At 36.6% G+C, this 21062-nt stretch overlaps 1 protein-coding gene across 1 annotated transcript in view; it reads right to left on the bottom strand.

Moving 5' to 3' along the window:
* Window positions 1-3030: 3030 nt before the first annotated feature.
* Window positions 3031-21062, bottom strand: part of LOC101889579 (type-2 histone deacetylase 1) — a 47344-nt gene continuing 29312 nt past the window's right edge. Inside the window, exons 2-3 of the mRNA XM_059120292.1 lie at window positions 11214-11542; window positions 3031-3195 (exon numbers count right to left, since the gene is read on the bottom strand). Coding sequence (XP_058976275.1) covers window positions 3068-3195; window positions 11214-11542 — 457 coding nt within the window. The 3' untranslated portion in view covers window positions 3031-3067. The remainder of the gene's footprint in view (window positions 3196-11213; window positions 11543-21062) is intronic.

Genomic DNA, 21062 nt, shown 5'->3' on the forward strand with positions numbered 1-21062 from the left:
GATAGACCCATAGTTCCTTTTGATGATCTGCATAGAATCACATTCTGAGTCGATTTATGCATGTCCATCCGTCCGCCTGTCTGTGTGTCCATGTATTTTTGTAAACAAAGTACAGTTTGCCTTTATTGCCCTATCCAGATGAAATTTTGCACAAATCATTTGTTTGGCCCAAGGACGAACCCTACTGAAATTGGAGATAATCGGTCAAGATTTAGAAATTGCTCCCATATATATCTCCCCCGATATGCCTTTTATTGTGCACCAAACGTGTAATATCAGCCCGAATAGTATGGAATTCTGCACATACAACCAAATTAGGCCTGAAAATAAGTATGCCAAATTTGATCGAAATCGGTTCAGATATACCTATACCTCCCATATATATTGTTCATCCGATTTGTTATTTTTGTCCTCCGCAGCCGTAATATGCACTCTGAAACAACAATATTTAGGGAAATATGTCAAATACAGCTCAGAAATATCTTTGCCAAATTTTATTGGGATCGGTTCAGATTTGTATATAGCTCCCATATATAACTTCGTCCGATTTAACTTTTATTGAAAACCAAACGTCTAATATTTACCCAAATGGGATGGGATTTGGCACATGCGACCGAATTGGGTCTAGAAGCTAGTATGCCAAATTTGGTGAAGATCGGTTCAGATAAAGCTATAGCTCCCATATATATTGTTCATCCGATTTGTTGTATTTGTTACCCACAGCCGTAATATGCACTCCGTAACAACGATATTCAGGGAAATATATGAAATACAGCTCAGAAATACATTTGCTAAATTTTATCGAGATCGGTTCAGATTTGGATATATCTCCCATATATATTTCTTAATCTGATTTCAAATTAATTTCGCACCAAATGGGTAATACAAGTCCGAATTTAAAATATACAAATGCAACGGCATATTTAGTCCTTTGAATTATAAATTATAATCATAGCGTGTATGACTGAATTCTCCCATAAAAAATTTTAATTGTTATGTGGAGCTCTACTAAATAAGCAAGGTGGTGTAGGGTATCATAAAGTCGGCCCCGCCCTATTTTAGGAGTTTCTGTACTGGGTTTATCTGTAAAATTGTCGAATGTACTATATACCGAAAGTCAACGGATTCCAAGAAATCTTAATCCGAAATTTTTAAAAAAATATGGGGAAACTAGCCCCCTCCATTGGCTTTGCGATATAAACTTTCAAAACGTCGATACACGTACCTTCTATTTTTATACCCGTACCAAAAAAGGTGTGGAGGGTATATTAAGTTCGTCATTCCCTTTGTAACTCATCGAAATAATCATTTTAGACCCAACAAAGTATATATATTCTTGATCAGCATAAAATTCTAAGACGATTTAGCCCTGTCCGTCCGTCTGTCCGTCTGTTGTAATCACGCTACAGTCTAAACGAATTAAGATAGGAAGCTAAAATTTTACACAGATCTCTCTTTTGTCTGCAGGCAGGTCAAGTTCGAAGATGGGCTATATCGGTCCACGATATCGTATAGCCCCCATATAACGGTACCCCCGATATTCGGTATTTTGATGATTTTAGCCACATTTTTCAATGGAATTCTCTGAAAATCCACACAAGTAGTTCCTTGTGGGTAATTTATACCTCGGCAGAGAATTATCTATATAGGTCCACGATATCGTATATCCCCCATATAACTGTACCCCCCGATATTCGGTATTTTGATGTTTTTAGCCATATTTTTCAACGGAATGGTCACAAGGGGTTCTTTGTACACAAGGGGTTCTTTGTGAGCACTTTACCCACCGACAGAGAATTCTCTATGTAGGTTAACGATAACGTATAGCTCCCATATAACAGTACCCCGCGATATTCGGTATTTTGATGTTTTAGCCACATTTTCCAATCGTATTGCCTGAAAATCCACACATGGAGTTCCTTGTGAGTACTTTACACGCAGACATAGATTTGTCTTTATAGGTCCACAATATCGTATATCCCCCATATATCGGCACCTTCCTATATTAGATATTTTAAAGATTTTAAAAGAATTTTTATTGGATTTTTTTTTTGAAAATTTTCTAATTCGTTCCAAATCGTGGAGGGTATTCAAAGTTCGGCCCGGCCGAACTTACTGCTTTTTTACTTGTTACAATTGTGTTGGTGAACTCACAGATATCCCATGGGATACTCTTTGCCTAGCCTTGGTGTAGATTCACGTTTTACTATAGCACCGATATAACGGTAGAATATTCTATAGTTTTAAACCATATTTTCTACCGGATTTGTTTCAAAATCGGTATTTGTAGTTCGTAATGGGTTCTGCAACTGTTGTCAAAACATTTTCCATATTAGTCCAAGATTTCTATATGACGATACCCACCGATATTCGGTATTTTGATAATCCTAGCCACAATTTTCCACCATGTTTTGAATTTGGTTCTTAAGAATCGCAATAAATAACAATTCTTGTAGTAGAAAATTGTTCCCGCTTTGGTAAGTGGAGTAATTCACTTTTTTAATCAGTTTCAATAAGAAAACTTCCACCCAGTCGTACCTAAAAAAAATTTCCACAGTTTTTTCCGCACACATTCATTTCTTTCATTAAGTACTTTGTATGTAGGTACGTATATGCATATGTGTGTGTGTGATTCATATTGTACATCTGTATGGTAAGTATATCCATGAATGAATGAAAATATCAAAAGCTAATGAACACCACAGACTTGCATAGAAAAAGATTTAAAAAAAAGAAAAACGAAAACAAAAAATATTAACTTTTCATTCCTTCTTCATACATACAAGCACATACACACTCACACATCAATATGCAACATTTACAGATACTATAGAAAAAACAGAATAGAAGAAAAACTGCCATAGAAATAGGAAATAGTACATTGAAAAAACAGCATGAAGAACATGCACACATACATACATACACACACAAGCACTTACATACATACACACACACGTACACAGAGATGCAGCTTAAGCTATTCTAAGTTGTTTTTCTTCGTCTCTATTTTATTTATTCATAACGTATTTATTAAGTATCTTAGGATGACAAGTAGACCAAAACAATTTCACATCGTCTCGGTCTTCTCGTCATCGTCATCTCCATTACTTACCCCATCTAAAGTTTTGATGTTGTGCAAAGCATCCTGCGCCTTCAAAGCAGCCTTACGTGTATAGTACGTCACAAAACAGCATCCTGCAAGACACACAAAGAACAAGAAGCAAAAAAAGGAATACAAGAATACAACAACAAGTAGTACAAGAAACTGTAACATTTGACAAAAAAGAAGTAATACTCATAACATGGAATATAAAAACTATGCTTGGTATAAATGCTACTACAGAGTAAAAGAGAACGCTCTACAAAAACATACGAACATAAGTAGATATACATATGCAACATTTTATGGCCGCATCTTCATTAGTCGTATACAACCAGCAAGTTGAGGTATAACGTATACGACAAAAAAAAAACAGGAGGCAAATGGTCTTTAGAAATAATTTCTAAAGGACATAAATTACAGCTATTCGCCATTCAAAGATTGAGAGAGAGGGGCACACTTGGCCTATTACTTGCATAGCTCCAAACATTCGAATAGCATACTTCCTTATAGTTCTGTGGCCCACTTTTGATTGGGCCTTAATTGAATATACTATATTGCATACTTGACACCATCTGATTAAGTAACTTTTGCAAAAATTCTGAATTCCGTTTTGTTCCGCTAATTAACATGCAATCATTACAAACAGGTAATTAACGCTAATAAATACTCAAATTTGGCAAGAACATGTAAACTTTACAAAAACACACAAAAGGGACGGAAAAAACAATTAACTTTTTTTTGGCAAACGAACATCATGCAATGCATTTTTTGTTGATAAATAATGATGGGGAGTATTTCCTTTTCAAATGTTTGAACAAGAATGGGTTGCACGAAAAGGACAAAGAAAATATGATTTTTATGAAATTTGAATTAAATTTAGCTTTTATGTAGGTATTTCGGTATTTTTTCATTAATTATCGCTAAATATGCAGGGATCAGTGTTTTTCAAATGCGGACTAAAATTGGAAATTGTCTTTTAAATAAGTTAAAAGTTTAGGTCAGTTGGTACCCTCAGCTTATGATCATTATTAAATGTATATATTCGCAATAAAATATTTTTTGACCTAAGGTTACTTTTGTTAAAATGTGCCAAGTGGGCACAAAATTAATTAATTCGAATAAAAGTTTTTAAAATTTTTTCCTGATTCCGGGAAACTCTTTTTTTCTTGGGGGACGGACCCTGGTACCCGGAAATTTGACCCAAAACGAATATGAGTATAATTTGAAAGCTAATGAAAATAGCTATCACAAGACCCGGATTTTTCAATGATTCCCCCAAAAGTCGAAAAAGGCCCCATTTTGGGAGTCCACTATATATATGCCAAATTATAGTTGACACTATGACCTTTCCAAAATGTTACAAATGTTACATTGTCATTCCGTTTTTAACATCCCTAAATATTCGGCGTAGACCCCAGAATGTATATATATTGATAATCAGCATAAAATTCTAAGTCGATTTAACGATGTAGGCGGACGATGTCCCTGTCTGTTTGTTGAAATCACGATACAGCCTACTTTATTTGACGTAGAGCGTCAAAATGAATTGCAGATCAATTTGTATTGTGTCTAGGATGGTTGGTATTGAAAATGAGATGTATCGGTCCATGTTTTGGTATAGTCCCCATATAACGGTACCTCCCGATATTCGCTATTTTGATGATTTTTGCCACATTTTTTCACGGATTTGTCTGAAAATTGGTCATAATGGGTCCTAGTTCGTGTGGCGAGACATTGTATGTATAGGTCCGCGTTTTGGTATAGCCCCCATATAAAGGTAACTCCAGATCTTCGATATTTTGACTATTTTTGCCATATTTTTTTACGGATATGTCTAAAAATTGGTATTTGTTGGTCATAAGGGGTTCTAGCTCCGGTGGCGAAACATTGCATGTGTAGGTCCACGCTTTTGTATAGCCCCCATATAACGGTACTTTCCGATATTCGATATTTTGACTATTTTTGCCATATTTTTTTACCGATTTGTCTAAAATTTGGTATTTTTGGGTCCTAATGGGTCCTAGTTCTTGTGGTGAAACATTGCATGTATAGGTTCACGATTTGGTATAGCCTCCATATAATGGTACCTCCCGACATCCGGTATTTTGATGATTTTTACAGCATTTTTTCACGAATTTGTCTGAAAATTGGTATTTATGGGTCATAATGGGTCCTTGTTCGTGTGGAGAAACATTGCACGTATAGATTCACGATTTGGTATAGCCCCCATATAGCGGTATTTCCCGATATTCGGTATTTTGATGATTTTTGACAAATTTTGGTATTTGTGGGTCATAATGGGTTCTAATGTTTCCTTTACCCTGAGGTGGAGGGCGTCTACCATACAGCATAAAAGGCTATAATAGCGCGGGGCCGGCTATGTGATACCCTACAACATTACAATATGTTGAAAGCCCCCTTATGTCCAAATCCATTTTGGAAATTTTCGCTTTTGAAATGATGCCATAGAGCACTTCCCAGATGTTACCCTTGGCTTTTTGACCAGGACATTGCAAAATATTTACACACTCCTTCGTGTTGTTGGTATGCAAAACATTTGCACTCGACAATTGTCTTTAAATCTCTTCTCATGAAAAATTCCGTGTCGATTTGTTTTAAATTGTGACCTGCGACTGCAAAATCAGAGAATTGTTATATTTTTTTGTCCATTTGAACCTCTAAATGTACGTCTTCAGAAACAATAGGCTTTAATTCTGAACATAAACCTACCCCATCCAAAATTTCGTGAGGATCGGACGATAATTGCGACCTGTATATAATACCCTCAAAAAATAGTAGCAAAACACAATTGTGGAATTTTGAAAATCAGTCAATCAATCAGATCCAGTAAAGATAATAGCAAAAATCGTAACATTATGGTAAGGTTGGAGTGTAAGCTATTATATAGTGTATGTTTTGTGGATGCTCAAAATAGGACCTCTTTTAACTTCTGTGGATTTTTTAAAGAAATTCGGGTCCAAACAAACTATAATTTTTATATAACTCCCGAACCGTTTTAAATAACCCCGTCAAGTGACCACTTAGTGGATAAATATTGGATTTCAAATGACACCACATTGCTTTAGTAAGACCAGGTCAAACCCGGGTTGGAAATACCTACCTCTGAAAAAATGTCAAACAAATCCAAGAGTTCTTAATAAATTGGAGCTTTTCAAAATTTACCAACTAAAGATAATGACCCGAAAATTGATAGTTTAAAAGGATAAGGACAACCCATGAAAGAGAAATTTATCCGTTAGATAACTTAATTTCGAAAGAATGGATAAGTAAAATACCTACCTGTCCATTGAAGAAAGCAAAAAGCTCTACTTTGAATGGGAGATCTTTTTCTCAACTAACTTAACAAGATAAGATAGTAAGCTTTATCTAAAGGTCTTAGAATTCATCAAGCCCAATCGAAGCAGCTACAGCTCTTCTATGGAGCTTTACGAGTTCTTCTGTGGATAGAAGAGCTTCACCAGCTCTTCTAAGAATAGAAGAGCTTTACGAGCTCTTCTACGGATAGAAGAGCTTCAGCAGCTCTTATATGGGTAGAAGACCTTCATCAGCTCTTCCACGGATAGAAGAGCTTCACCAGCTCTTATATGAATAGAAGAGCTTCAACTGCTCTTTTGTGGATAGAAGAACTTCACTAGAACTTCTGTGGAAAGAAAAGCTTCACCAGCTCTTCTATGGATAGAAGACCTTCAAATGCTTTTCTATGGATAGAAGGACTCCGCCAGCTCTTCTATGGATAGAAAAGCTAGCCAGCTTTTCCAAGGATAGAAGAGCTGCACCAGCACTTCTATGGATAGAGGAGCTGCACCAGTTCTTCTATGGATAGAGGAGCTGCACTAGTTCTTCTATGGATAGAAGAGCTTCAGCAGCTCTTCTATGGACAGAAGAGCTTCAGCAGCTCTTCTATGGACAGAAGAGCTTCAGCAGCTCTTATATGGGTAGAAGAGCTTCAGCAGCTCTTATATGGAAAGAAGAACTCTACCAGCTCTTCTATGGATAGGAAAGCTTTAATAGCTCTACCGTAAAAGAGCTTCACCGGTATATTCGGTATTTTGATGGTTTTGGCGACATTTTTTCACCAGAATTGTTTTAAATTTCGTATTTTAAGTTCGGAATACATACTTCAGCCTTTAGCAAAAAGTTGCATATGCAGGTTTTCCTCTGCATATAGGCCCCATATAACGATTTTCATTTAGACGGTATTTTTCTAACATTGTTTTTTTTTAATTTTTCAGGTTCCTTCCAAGTGGTGGAGGGTTTTTAAAGTTTGGACCAGTCAAACTTATGAACTTCTGAATTGACATGATATGACATATAGCGTCATTTTGTTTTTCCTCCAGTGTACATAATAACTAAGGTTATTTTAACTCTCCACATAAGTTCTTCAAATAACATGTCCTTATTGCTTATTTTTCTCATTAAGGATCAAATATCCTCGCACTAACATTCCAGGCACATAAATGCCATTACCAAATATGATTAGAATTTCCCATGGAAAATGTTACCGGAACATTGTAATCTAATCACCAATATCCATTACATAGAAAGGGTTGTGTAGGAAAAACTCTCGCACACACCAATATTACCTCCGCTTGGAAGCGTATATAGTTTTATGAGCTTTAATGTTAACGATAATATTCCTACGCTTACCCCTACAGCCCAGGTATATGTCATAAGGAAGTTTAGTTATGGGTCGATTACTAATATTCAAATGGAGAGAGAGAGGTGGTCATAACATGTACCACAAATTACGACTCGATATAGAGTCGTTTTACCGGTCCACTTATTAAGATTTTGTTGGGACGCCTTTAGGGAGAGTGGGGGTTTGGTGGTGATGTTACGTGTTCATAACCTCAACTCGGAAGTGTAAATAATATATGGTAATATTCTAATTTTTATACAAAATATCCTATCGCCATGCTGTGCTCAGGAGGTCGCAGAGTGTGTGTGTGTGTGTGTATGTGTTTTGGTGTATATGGCCTTTAACATATGTTTTACTAGCGATAACAAAATACTAACATTCCTAAAACCATAATGCTTAACATGGGATAAAAACTAATGACAGCTGGTCAGTGGCATTAAAAGTGGTGTAGAGAGAGAGAAAAGAATCGGGCCTATGTTGGTTCTAGGGATACCCTACATGCAGATGAAATCAAGGCGACCGAAAGTGAAGACTTTGGATTCTTTATCAATTTAGAAAAAAATTATTGAAAATTCATACAAAATTGCGATATTTAACCGACCTATGAAAACCAACCTTCAAACCTCGGTTCGTAATATCCCAAGATGAAAAAATCTTATCTTACCACATTGCATGTTAACATGTTGTAAGCAAGCCTCTTGGCAGCCATGTACACACGTTACAAGAAAATCTGTTTACCACTTTTGTAGTAGTATTAGTTGTGTTGATATTACTATAATATCCCGTAATAATAAAAACAAGACTATTATCGGCATGAGCTACAAACGCACACACACACATACACAACCACAGTGTATAGTAAAATTGTGGTCTTACACACAACACAAATCGCATATTTGTTTTTAGCTTTGCCAAGAGTAGAGGTATTAGCTTCGAGGGAGAAAAAAAATATGTAAAATTACCCATAAAACTTTATTAACACTATTACATACTTATGTGTGTGTGTGTACGTTTTCTTTCATCTTCGGTTGTTATACCATAACAATATTTCGTAATGTTTATAACTTTGATTAAAATTTGTTTGTTAGATATAATGTGACGATAAAGAATGTTTTTGCATCCGGCGGGAATACGAAATGAGTTAAATTCGATTTTTTCTTTTTTTTGGTTGGAAGTCAGAGGATGCAAGGAAATTTCGAATGCGGTAAGGTAGGATGCTGGTTTTGGTGGCGTAAATGGCGGATTTAATATCCATAAATATTGGTAAAATTGGTTCTGGCTTCAGGTATGATAGTAAAAAAGGAATTACACATTCTTCTCACAGAGGACCACAAGGTCTTCTTGTAGAAGGCCTTCTCAGAGAGAACCCGAAGGAAGACCATTTAAAGGTCTTCTCATAGAAGTGTGGAAGGTTTCTCATAGAAGACTGGAAAGTCTTCTGATAGAATCCCAGAAGTCCAAAATGTCTTTTCATATAAGGCCAGAAGATCTTTTTAAAGAAGACCAGAAAGTTTTCTCATATAAGGCCAGAAGGTCTCCTCATAGAAGGCCAGAAGACTTACTGATAGATGAGCAGAAAGTCTATTCATAGACCAGCAGAAGGTCTACTCATAGACCAGCAGAAGGTCTTCTCTTAGAAGACCGAAAGATATTCTCATTGAAGATCGGAAGGTTTTCACATGGAAGAACGGAAGGTCTTCTCATGGAAGACTGGAAGGTCTGCTCATAGAAGACTGGAAGAGCTTCACCAGATCCTCTATGGATAGAAGCGCTTCACCAGCTCTTCTATGGATAGAAGAGCTCCAACAGCTCTTCTGTGGATAGAAGAGCTCCAACCAGCTCTTCTATGGATAGAAGAGCTTCACCAGCTCTTCTATGGATAGAAGAGCTTCACCAGCTCTTCTATGGATAGAAGAGCTTCACCAGCTCTTCTATGGATAGAAGAGCTTCACCAGCTCTTCTATGGATAGAAGAGCTTCACCAGCTCTTCTATGGATAGAAGAGCTTCACCAGCTCTTCTATGGATAGAAGAGCTTCACGAGCTACTCTATGGATAGAAGAGCTTCACGAGCTCTTCTATGGATAGAAGAGCTTCACGAGCTCTTCTATGGATAGAAGAGCTTCACGAGCTCTTCTATAGATAGAAGAGCTTCACCAGCTCTTCTATGGATAGAAGAGCTTCACCAGCTCTTCTATGGATTGAAGAGCTTAACCAGTTTTTCTATGTATATAAAAGCTTCAACAGATAGAAGACTCCATTAGATGAAAGAGCTTCACCAGCTCTTCTATGGATAGAAGAGCTTCAGCAGCTCTTCTATGGATAGAAGAGTTTCACCAGCTCCTCTATGGATATATGAGCTTCACAAGTTCTTCTATGTATAGAAGAACTCCAACAGATGGAAGAGCTTCAAAAGCTTTTCTATGGATAGAAAGCTTCAACAGCTCTTCCATGGATATAAGAGCTTCACCAGCTCTTGTATGGATAAAAGAGCTACATCAGCTATTTTATGAATAAAATAGCTTCACCAACTCTCCTACGTATAGAGGAGCTTCAGCAGTTCTTCTTGGATAGAAGAGCTTCACCAGCTCTTCTATGGATAGAGGAGCTTCACCAGCTTTTATATGGATAAAGGAGCTTCACCAGCTTTTCTATGGATAGAGGAGCTTCACCAGCTTTTCTATCTCATTAAGGATCAAATATCGTCACACTAACATTCTAGGCACATAAATGCTTAGATGACTGGAAGGTCTTTACGTAGAAGACCAAAGGGTCTACTCATAGAAGACTAAAGGGTCTTTTCATAGAAGACCAAAGGGTTTTCTCATAGAAGACCAAAGGATCTCCTCATAGAAGACCAAAGGATCTCCTTATAGAAGACCAAAGGGTCTTCTCGTAGAAGACCAGAAGGTCTTCTCATAGAAGACCAGAAGGTCTTCTCATAGAAGACCAGAAGGACTTCTCATAGAAGACCAGAAGGTTCTCTCATAAAAGACCAGAAGGTCTTCGCTTAGAAGAACAGAAGGTCTTCTTATAGAAGACCAGAAGGTATTTTCATAGAAAAGCAGAAGGTCTTCTCTCATTGAAGACCCGAAGTTCTTCTCTCATGGAAGACCCGAAGGTCTTCTCTCATGGAAGACCCGAAGGTCTTCTCTTATGGAAGACCCAAATGTCTTCTCTCATGGAAGACCGGAAGGTCTTCTTATAGATTTCCGGAAAGCCTTCTCATAGAAGAAGAACGAGAAGGTCAAGAAGATCATTGAAGACGAGGAGGTCCTCTCATAAAAGACCGAATGACTGTAGAAGACCTGAAGGCCTTCCTGTCACAGAAGGTCTTTCCGTACAAGGTCTTCTCGGCATTTATTTATATAAGTTAACAAATTTAATTATTCCGACTATTTAAATAATAATATCATTTAATTAAATAATGACATTAATTGAAATTTACTTACCTCGGCTCATCATGGTAACCTTGTCACGCAACACATTCAGCGTATGCACCCGCCCATACTGCTCGAAGAGGGCACGCAACTTTGTTTCATCCCATGCCTTTGGTACTTGGCCCACAAACATTTTTATCGTATCCGGATCCGGTTGGTCTTTGGAAAATTCATCTGTGGCCGTTGACATATCAGAACATTCCATGGGTGTGAATGGTACCAAAGCTAAACTGTCATTAGTCGATTCGGGTTTAGAATCAATATTTTCAGCATTTGTATGGCCATCATCGGTGTTGCCGCCTACAGCGCTGCCACTCGTCATTGTTGTTGGTAAAGCAATGCTGTTAGAAAAAAAACAAAAAAAAAAAAATAACGGATGAGAATAAACATAAACAGAAACAAAATACATTTTATTATCTTTATGCAAACATGGACAGACAAAAAAAATTCAATTAGTTTTGACTCACCCCCGTTCGCCAACTGCTAGGTGTGGAGTGATGGTATTCTCTAATATCCTTATTTACCACCACCCATCCTAGTTTTTCAAATGCCCATCTATGGCGACCTATTTTTGTTTCGATACTCTACTCTGGCTCACCGGAAACCCCTTCGGCTCCCCATTACATTTCTCTTTTTTTTTTTTTTTTTTTGAATGCCATGAAATTTGGCCAGTAGTGTGCCTTGTGCCCTGCTCTGTCCGTGTAACTTCATTAAACTTTTGCCGGAAACTCAATTTTGTGTTCAATGTTTTGCCATGTTATTATGTGGCGGCGCTGTTGCTACGACTTTAACGAATGGGATTTGTTTTCCATAGCGGGTGGTTGTTGCGGGAGAGAATAGCTTTTGGTGCGGGGAATGCTGAATATTATGAGTTCCAGCTAACAAACGAACAGCAAAAGCTAATTTACAGATACAAGAATTGTGATTTCACATCATTACATTGTAAATTGTTTATACATTTGTTCGCCATTGCCATCTACAATAGCTATGTGTGTGTGTGAATGTGTGTATGTCAGTTCCTGTTGTGTTTCCGGTCCTTTCGGTAAATATGCAACACTCACACACACTGAATGCCAACACCAATACCAATTCGCCCAACAGATTCGCCACGAATTTGTACAATTTATTGAAATACAGATTAGATTAGATTTCCCATAACAATTGCTGAATATTTATACCTTTTTAATGTAATTCCCATTGAATATGCTCCGCTCCATGCTGTGGAATACAGCATCTGCTTTATTTCGGTAATAATCCATATATGCGATGATGGTTGGTTGGTAGATAGGTAGGTTGCGTGAAGAGGTTATTCGTTTTTCGATTATCAGAAATATTTTTATTGAAAATTGAAAACTCAAATGACTAATTTTCAGATAAATTTTCAAAATTTTAAAGTAGAAAAATAATTTACAGAAATTTCTATGACACATTTTTTGGGGGGTTTTTATTCTGAAAAATATACACAGGTGGAAAGACAAAGTAGAAATATGGGTGAAAATTTCCACCAAACTATTTTTGCAGAAAATTGAAGCATCTCTTGTAGCCGACTCTGTGAAAGCAAATATTAGTCAAATAGCTAATTTCCATGAGAAAAGATTCCATAAGATGTCGAAGAATTTGAAATAAAGAAATTAACCGTAGATATTTTGGAATTTCTAAAATTCAAGACTACCTCAACACAAAAAAATCACAGATTCAAAAAAAAAACGGTTCTCAAATCATGGATTTTTGAAGAATGTTTTAGTGTCTTAACTAAGGATCATAACAAGTATGAACCTTATTTGAATGCGTATCATTGCTTAAGAGTAGTTACATTTTTGGAACTATATCCAACTCTAAATCGATTTTCAACAAAATTGACGGAGGCTTTTGAACCGATTTCTCCGACGTCGATGTACTTGCTTCTAGACTGAATTCGAATGATATTTGCCATTTGTGCACAATTAACCTGAAATCGGTTGAAGATATATATGGGGTCTATATCCAAATCTGAACCGATCTTGATACAATTTGGCAGCCCTATTTCTGGGCTGTATCTGATATCTGGTGCAAAATACCACTGTTTTCGAATGCATATTACGAATGTGAGGGACTCAAACACCAAATCGTATAAATCACATAGGAGCTAAAGCTATACCTGAACCAATTTTCACCAAATTTGACTAGACTGAATTCGGTTGGATGCACCAAAATTCAGGACTTTTGGATTGATATTTGCCATTTTGTGCACAATTAACCCGAAATCGGTTAAAGATATATATGGGACATATATCCAAATCTGAACCGATCTTGATACAATTTGGCAGCGCTCTTTCTGGGCTGTATTTGATATCTGGTATAAAAGATCATTGAATTCAAATTACGAATGTGAAGGACTTAAACGCCCAATCGCATAAATCATATATATGGGAGCTATAGCTATATCTGAAACGATTTTCATCCGAATTAGGACAGGACTTTTGGACAAATATTGGCCATTTAGTGCACAATTAACCCGAAATCGGTTGAAGATATATACAGGGTGGATTAAAAAACACCAACAAAGTCGAACGCCCTAATTTCTACATTTTTCTTATTGTTATTGAAAGAAGTTAAAAATGTCGAAAAAATCATTAAATTTTAGAATAAGTTTGGATTTGCTCGAACTGGTCACTTTTCGCACGAATTTTGGCCTTCAAAATGCCAATAAAACCCTCACACGCTACCAGAATGTTGCTCTGCGGTATATTGGCCCATTCCCGGCGAAGCGTTTGCTTGAGGTGACCGACACTTTGGTATTTTTTAGTGCCAATCTTGCTTTCCAAAATACTCCAGACACAATAGTCCAAGGGATTGGTATCCGTAGATTTTGGTGGCCATTGTGCGCTGGAAATGAAGCGAGGAACCTAATTTTGTAATCATTCTTGGGTGGCGCGTGCTGAGTGCGATGGTGCCAAGTCCTGTTGGAATTGCCAAGGTCTACGGCCAAAATGTTGCATGTTTGCTTTAATACACCCTAAAGAATATTTTCGCGATAATATTCGGCATTTATTTTTATGACACGGTTGATTAATACGATCGGAGAGCGACCATCGGTGACCATTTGTTATGGCAGCCCACACCATCACCATGGCCGGCGCTTGATTTCTGGTGGCCAACCGAATGTGCACATTTTCAGCTTTTCTCTGTGGCAAGGAAATACGATAATTTTCTTTGTTTATAAACTGCTGCCAAATTCGGCAGTTCACCACTTTCGGCCAAGCGAAGCAACTCTTTAGCTCATTTGAGTCTATTTTCTTTCTGTTGTGGTTGAGGTTGTAAGCTCTTGCACTTTTTGGAATATCAATGGCTTCACCCCGAAATCATTTTTGTTTAATATTTGTCGAATGGAATATTGCGATATTTTCAGCTCACGAGCCATTTTTCGGCCACTGCGACGCGGGTTTCGATCAAGTCGCTTCTTTAGTTTTCGAACCATTTCCGCTGATGTTTCTGTTTTCTTCCGTTCTCTTCCTTTACGTCGGGCTACTCTACCAGTATCACGGTAACGAGCGATGGTACATGACACAAAAGATTTATTCACATTTAAATGCTGGAATGCTCTAACGATAGCCACTTATTGTTTTCCAAATAAATAAAGAAATCACACTATAACGCTTGAATTCCATCACGAATAACTTTTTTGCTGAAAAATTCTCACAAAATGCTTTTTTAGGCTTGTAAACAATATAAAGAGCTGTCACTGGAATAATTTTAACCGTTGTTTGACGAGGGGCTGAGAAATGACAGCAGTCTGAAATTGGTTGCAGTTTTTTCATCTCACCCTGTATATACGACCATTTTGGCAATTTCGACAGAATTCGTCCTAGAAACAAGTACTTTATATTTTGTGGAAATCGGTACAGATATAGCTTCCATATATATGTTTCATCCGATTTGGCGTAAAAGTCCCTCACAAGCGTAATATGCACTCCATAACATTGATATTTGATATATACGAGCTATAGCTATTTCTGAACCGATTTGTACACTAAATTCGTTCGGATGTGCAAAAGTTAAGGTGATTTGGAATGATATTGGCAATTTGGCGCACAATTAACCCGAAATCATTTGAAAATACATGTAGGAGCTATATTTAAAATTTGAACCGATTCTCACAAATTTCAATAGGATTCGTCCTTGGGCTTGATATGTGGAAAATGTCATCTCAATCGGGTAATAAATACGACCTGATTTTTTTCACAAAAATTCATGAACACCTCGAAATATTGGTTTCCCACATAGGAAAGTATGTATGGATCTTCCTATCTCGCCGAGCTGAGTTGATCTGGCTATGTATGTCCTTCCGCCCGTCTGTCCGTCTGTCCATGTTAATTTGTAATCACGCTACAGGTCGCAATTATGAACCAATCCTCACGAAATTGAGAATGGAGGTGGGGTTATGGTCAGAATAGAACCCTATTGTTCTTGGAGATGATCGCGTAATATTTAGGGGTTGAAATGGACCAAAAACCGAAAAATTTCTTGATTTTGCACTTGCTCTACAGGTCGCAATTATTGACCAATCGAAACGGAAGTTAGCATGGGGCTAGAGTTTAGGACTGAGTAGAAGCCTTCCAATTTTTATGGTCAGCGGGTAATATTTAGAGGGTGAAATAGACCATAACAGTTGTGTTAAATGCACAAATAGACAAAAGAGGTAAATTCTGACCGTTACGTAGATGCGGATAGTAAATATAATATGTTTATATACGAATGAAGGGGGTGTTAACCAGAATGTGTATATCTCAAGAATGGTTGGACCGATTTTGACAACTTATGTCAATTCAGAATACCCTCTTAGCATAAAAGAATAAAATTTAAAAAAATCGCATAAAAAAGTTCCAATAATAATGCTAATATAGTTTTTGTAGTATTTTGTGACATATGTTTATTTTTTCATATTTTTTATCGCATGCGATTTTTTCAATTTGACTTATAATATAGAAGTGTATGTTTTGTAATATTTTTTTCACCTTACAACACAGGTTGGGGTTATTGTATACAGATTGATATTATCGTCCGATCCTCACGAAAATTTTCACAAGGGTGGGGTTGGGCTCAGAAGGGCTGGGCCTATTGTATTCAAAGATGTCCCCAATATATTTAGGGGTTGAAATAGACCAACAACTAAAAAAGTTCCTTCCAAAAGTTTTGGAGATGATCGTTTAAATGGACCAAAAACAGAAAAAATTTCCTGATCACACAATTAAAGCCAATCGAAATGCCTGAGAAGAGAGTTAAGGGCAGGGAAGAATTTTAGCAGTTTGGATGGCCATTGGTTTAAATTTAGCTGTAAAATGGACCACAACAACAAAAAGCACGGCGGAGCGCGTAAATATTGGGCAAATGTCCCTAGTCAAAATCCTAATTTCAAAAGCGAAATCTTCCAATATGGATTTGGACATAAGGGGGCTTCTAACATATTGTAGTGTTGTAGGGTATAGTATAGTCGGCCCCGCACGACTATAGCCTTTGCTAACTTGTTTTCTTTTCTATTCCTACTAAATTTACTTTCTTTTAATCATTTTTTTTTTTACTTTGTGTAGCCTATTCAAAATCTGTAACGGAAGACTCGGGAGAGCAGTTTCAACCTTTGGTACTATTTGAAAAAGTGTAATATTTACTACGTCCTGCGATTTCAATTGTGATTTCAAATAAACCGATATTCAAGGTGAAATAGTTTTGTATGACAATTTATAATCTATTTGCCTTTGTTTGGGAATTTCACCAAGGCAAGTAGTTGAAAGTGTTTACTCTCAGAAATATTTCACCCAACCGACGTAAAACAAACTGGTGTAGTTCAGCGTCGAACATGTATTAGGAAAACATGCATAACTAAAATATTTGACACTTTATTACCATTGCTTGTAACTAGGATGCTTGCTCGGGCTTGTATTTGTTCTATGTAAATATGCATAAATTTGTACTAATAATACATGCCAAAACACACACACACACTCACACATACAAAGCAACAAACACACACACTCGCGAACTCAGTCAATTTAAATGGAGCCCTAATCAAAACAAATAAGCAAATAAACTAAATCATATTTCATTATATTGTATTGTATTATTTTTGTTGTTTATTGGAAATTTGTGGTTGTTGTTGTTGTTGCTGCTGCCGTTGTTATCGCTAGGTTTGTTGGCACTTTGTATTTTTATAATTGGTAAATATTTTTGCGCTTACGTTTTGTTCGCTCCCTTTCCTCGCCTTCGTCAATGAACTAAAATTGAATGCATTTTATTTAATTGCCCAACAACAATGGCAATAACAGTAAAAATAATAATAGCAACAACAAAGCTAAATGATATAAATGACGTATTGACAGACAATTGGTAACAAAGGACAATCGATAAGTAGCGTTTAGCGAGTGGTGAAAAAAAAATGAAACATTACTCTACCTACCATCGATTTTGTCTATCTGTCGTGTTCGCTGTCGAATTGGGTTTCAAAAATTTGCAGAACGGAATTTAATGATTCGTTTAGTTTCGATCGATAAATGATTTGTTTTTATTGTTCTTGTTGTTGTCAATTTTTGAAATGCGTAATCGCTGTGTGTGTTTAATAAATTAGAAAATTGACAATACGATAAGGAAGTACATAATTTAAAGACTAATTTCAGTGAAATTTGAGGTTAATGGAGTGATTTTGATTTACTATCAAGTTTGATAAAAGTTGGAAAAAAGACATTCCAACTTGTTATGCCCTCACCCATGTGGCTACAGAGAGTATATTTCATTTGATACCGCCAAACGTGCCTTATCGAAATAACGGTTTTAGATCCTAGGTCTCTTTAAGCCAAATCCTTTTCAGAAAATTTTGGATCGATCTAGCGATGTCCGTCCGACCGTACGTTCGTCTGTCTGGCTGGCTGGTGTGCACTATAATCTTGATACATAGCAATATTATTATCAAACATAGATAGAGTACGGAAATATAAAATATCGGTCCTCTCCTTGTGGTACTTTCCCTACATAAGGTTAATATTGGATTTTTAAAAATTTAACAAAGAACCATTACAGACGGATGTTTTTTATCCTCAGCCATATAGCTATCATTTGATTCGTCCAAAACATACCTTATCGAAAAAACAGTTTTAGACTCTAGGTCTCTTTGGAGACGATCTAGCGATGCCTGTCCCCCTGTCTGTCTGGCTGATGCTCACGATAACTCTCGAAGGAATTATCTGATTTGGTCCAAACTTGGTACATCGTAATATTATTATTAAACTTAGGCCTAATTCGGAGATTGGCAATATCGGTCCCTTCCTTGTGGCACCTTCCCTACAAAAGGCTAATTTTTGGATTCTCAAAAATTTAATAATGAATCATCACAGAGGTAGATTTTTATACCCTCAGCCATATGGCCATCATATCAAAGCATGCCTCATCAAAATAATAGTTTCAGACCATACGTCTCTTTGGACCAAATCCGTTTCAGGACATTTGGAGTCGATCTAGCGGTGTCCGTCTGATTGGTGCGCATGATAACTCTCGAAAGTAATATCCGATTTGATTCATACCTGGTACATCGTAATACTATTATCAAACTTAGATCGAGTTCGGAGATGGGCAATACCGGTCCACTCCTTCTGGTACCTTCACCACAAAAGTTCGACATATCCATCGATTTGATCCAGACTTGGTACATCGTAATATTATTATCAAATTTAGATTGAGTTCGGAGATGGACAATACCTGTCCACTCCTTCTGGTACCTCCACCACAAAAGTTCGACATTTAAAAAAAAAAAAAAAATATTTTTCTGCACAGAGAGAGAAAGGATAATCCAATTTTGCTCCAACTTTACGAATCTTAAATTTGGCATCAGTGCTAGGTCAGGTGCGAAAATGTACAATATCGGTACACTCCGTCAAGTACCTCCCCCATAACGGGTCAAAATTTCGAATAATTGTAACTTTTATAAAATGTGATGTAAAAGTCCGATTATTTTCAAACTACACGCATCACAATATTTTTATTTACCCAAGGTCTGGTATGAAGATGGAATACATCGATTCACTCCTTCCGGTATCTCCTCCACAAAGGGTCAAAATTTTGAATAACTATGAAGCTCACAAAACACGATACATCCGAATATAATCGGACTTGGCACATCTCAACATTTCTACTAACACAAGATCTGACATTTCTATCAACAAAAGAACGATTATAAAGATGGTAGAGATCGGACCATTCCTTCTGGTACCTCCTCCACAGAGGGTCAAAGTTTTGAATACCAAAACGATCATAAAATCCGAAATATGCATCAGGTTCTCTTTTATTTCACTCATCGCATTATTGCTACTAACACAAAATCTGTTGTGAAGATGGGATATATCGGTCCACTACTTCTGGTATCTTTCCCACAAAGGGTCAACATTTTTAATATTCACGAAGCTCATAAAACGCGAAATAATATCTGATTCCATTCAGACTTAGTACATCTCAATATTTCCGTCAACACGAGATCTGCTATAAAAATGGAAGAGATCGGACTATTTCTTCTGGTACCTCCCCCGAAGGGTCAAAGTTTTGAATAACAAAAACGATTATAAAATCCGAAATAAGCATTCGATTATCTTCAAATTTCACACGTCTCATTATTTCTACTAACACAAGAACTTCTGTGAAGGTGGAATATAAGGGTATACTCCTTCTGCTATCTCCTCATCAAAGGGACAACATTTTGAATATTCATGAATCTTATAAAACGCGAAATTAATATCTGATTCCATTCAGACTTAGTACATCTCAATATTTCCATCAACACAAGATTCTTTTATAAAGGTGGTAGAGATCGGAACATTACCTCCCCATAAAGGGTTCAAGATTTAAAAAAAAAACAAGACCCTCAAAGAAGGCGAAATAAACATCGAACCCTCTTCAAACTACGAAGATAACATATATCTGCGAACCCCTTCTGGTACCTCACCCACAAAAGGTCACTATTTTCAATACTTTTATCTGTCATTACTTGCGAAACAAGTCAGCGTTTCTAAACATTTCCATACTTTTATCTGTCATAACCAGAGTTTCTTAACAACTTCCTATATTTCAATATATCTTTCAACCGAAAATCTGAGATGAATATGGAATTTAAGATTTCGCATAAAATTGGATATAAATGTTCGATTTTCTTGTAATTTTGCCCATACCAATATTTTTATCTGTAGTAAATGAAATGTGAAAATGGAATACTTCGGTCGACTATATCTGGTACCTCAAGCACATTTTAACATTTTCTTACAATTATCACAAATCTCATATAAAGTGAAGAAAGTAACCAATATTGTCCAAATTTGGCACGTCGCAATATTTATATTTATTTAGGTCCGATACGAAATGGACAATATTGGGTCATTCTTTCGAAAACTGCTTCATATAGGGTCTACAATTTGAATAATCAGAAAAGAAGTCAAAGTACATTTAAATAATCGAATATTGGCTGAGGTTATACCTCTGCCGGCAAAACCGACTGATACTTTTTAACTTGTTTTCATTTAATTTTTGTAATTTTTTTTTGGATGTGTGATTGGGTTTTGTTCTACTGACCTATTACTTTCAGTCAAACTTCGAATTTCCCCTTTTCCAGTTGTTGTACAAAGCTGTCACTCACTTTCCACTCTCCCACCATTCTGTAACCTATAAAAAAACCTCCAATTTCGTGAAAACGATTTTCCAACCCAAAAAACCATCATTTTAATTTTTAATAAGGCTATTTGTGAAATCGATTTAATTGGACGAGGGAGAGAGAAAAAATACATCTGTTACAATTGCACGCCACATTAACAAAGTTGTACTTTATAATTACACACGATTTCAACTACCTTCTTT

This window comes from Musca domestica, unplaced genomic scaffold, assembly GCF_030504385.1.
Source record: "Musca domestica strain aabys unplaced genomic scaffold, Musca_domestica.polishedcontigs.V.1.1 165, whole genome shotgun sequence".
NCBI classification, from domain to species: Eukaryota; Metazoa; Arthropoda; class Insecta; order Diptera; family Muscidae; genus Musca; species Musca domestica.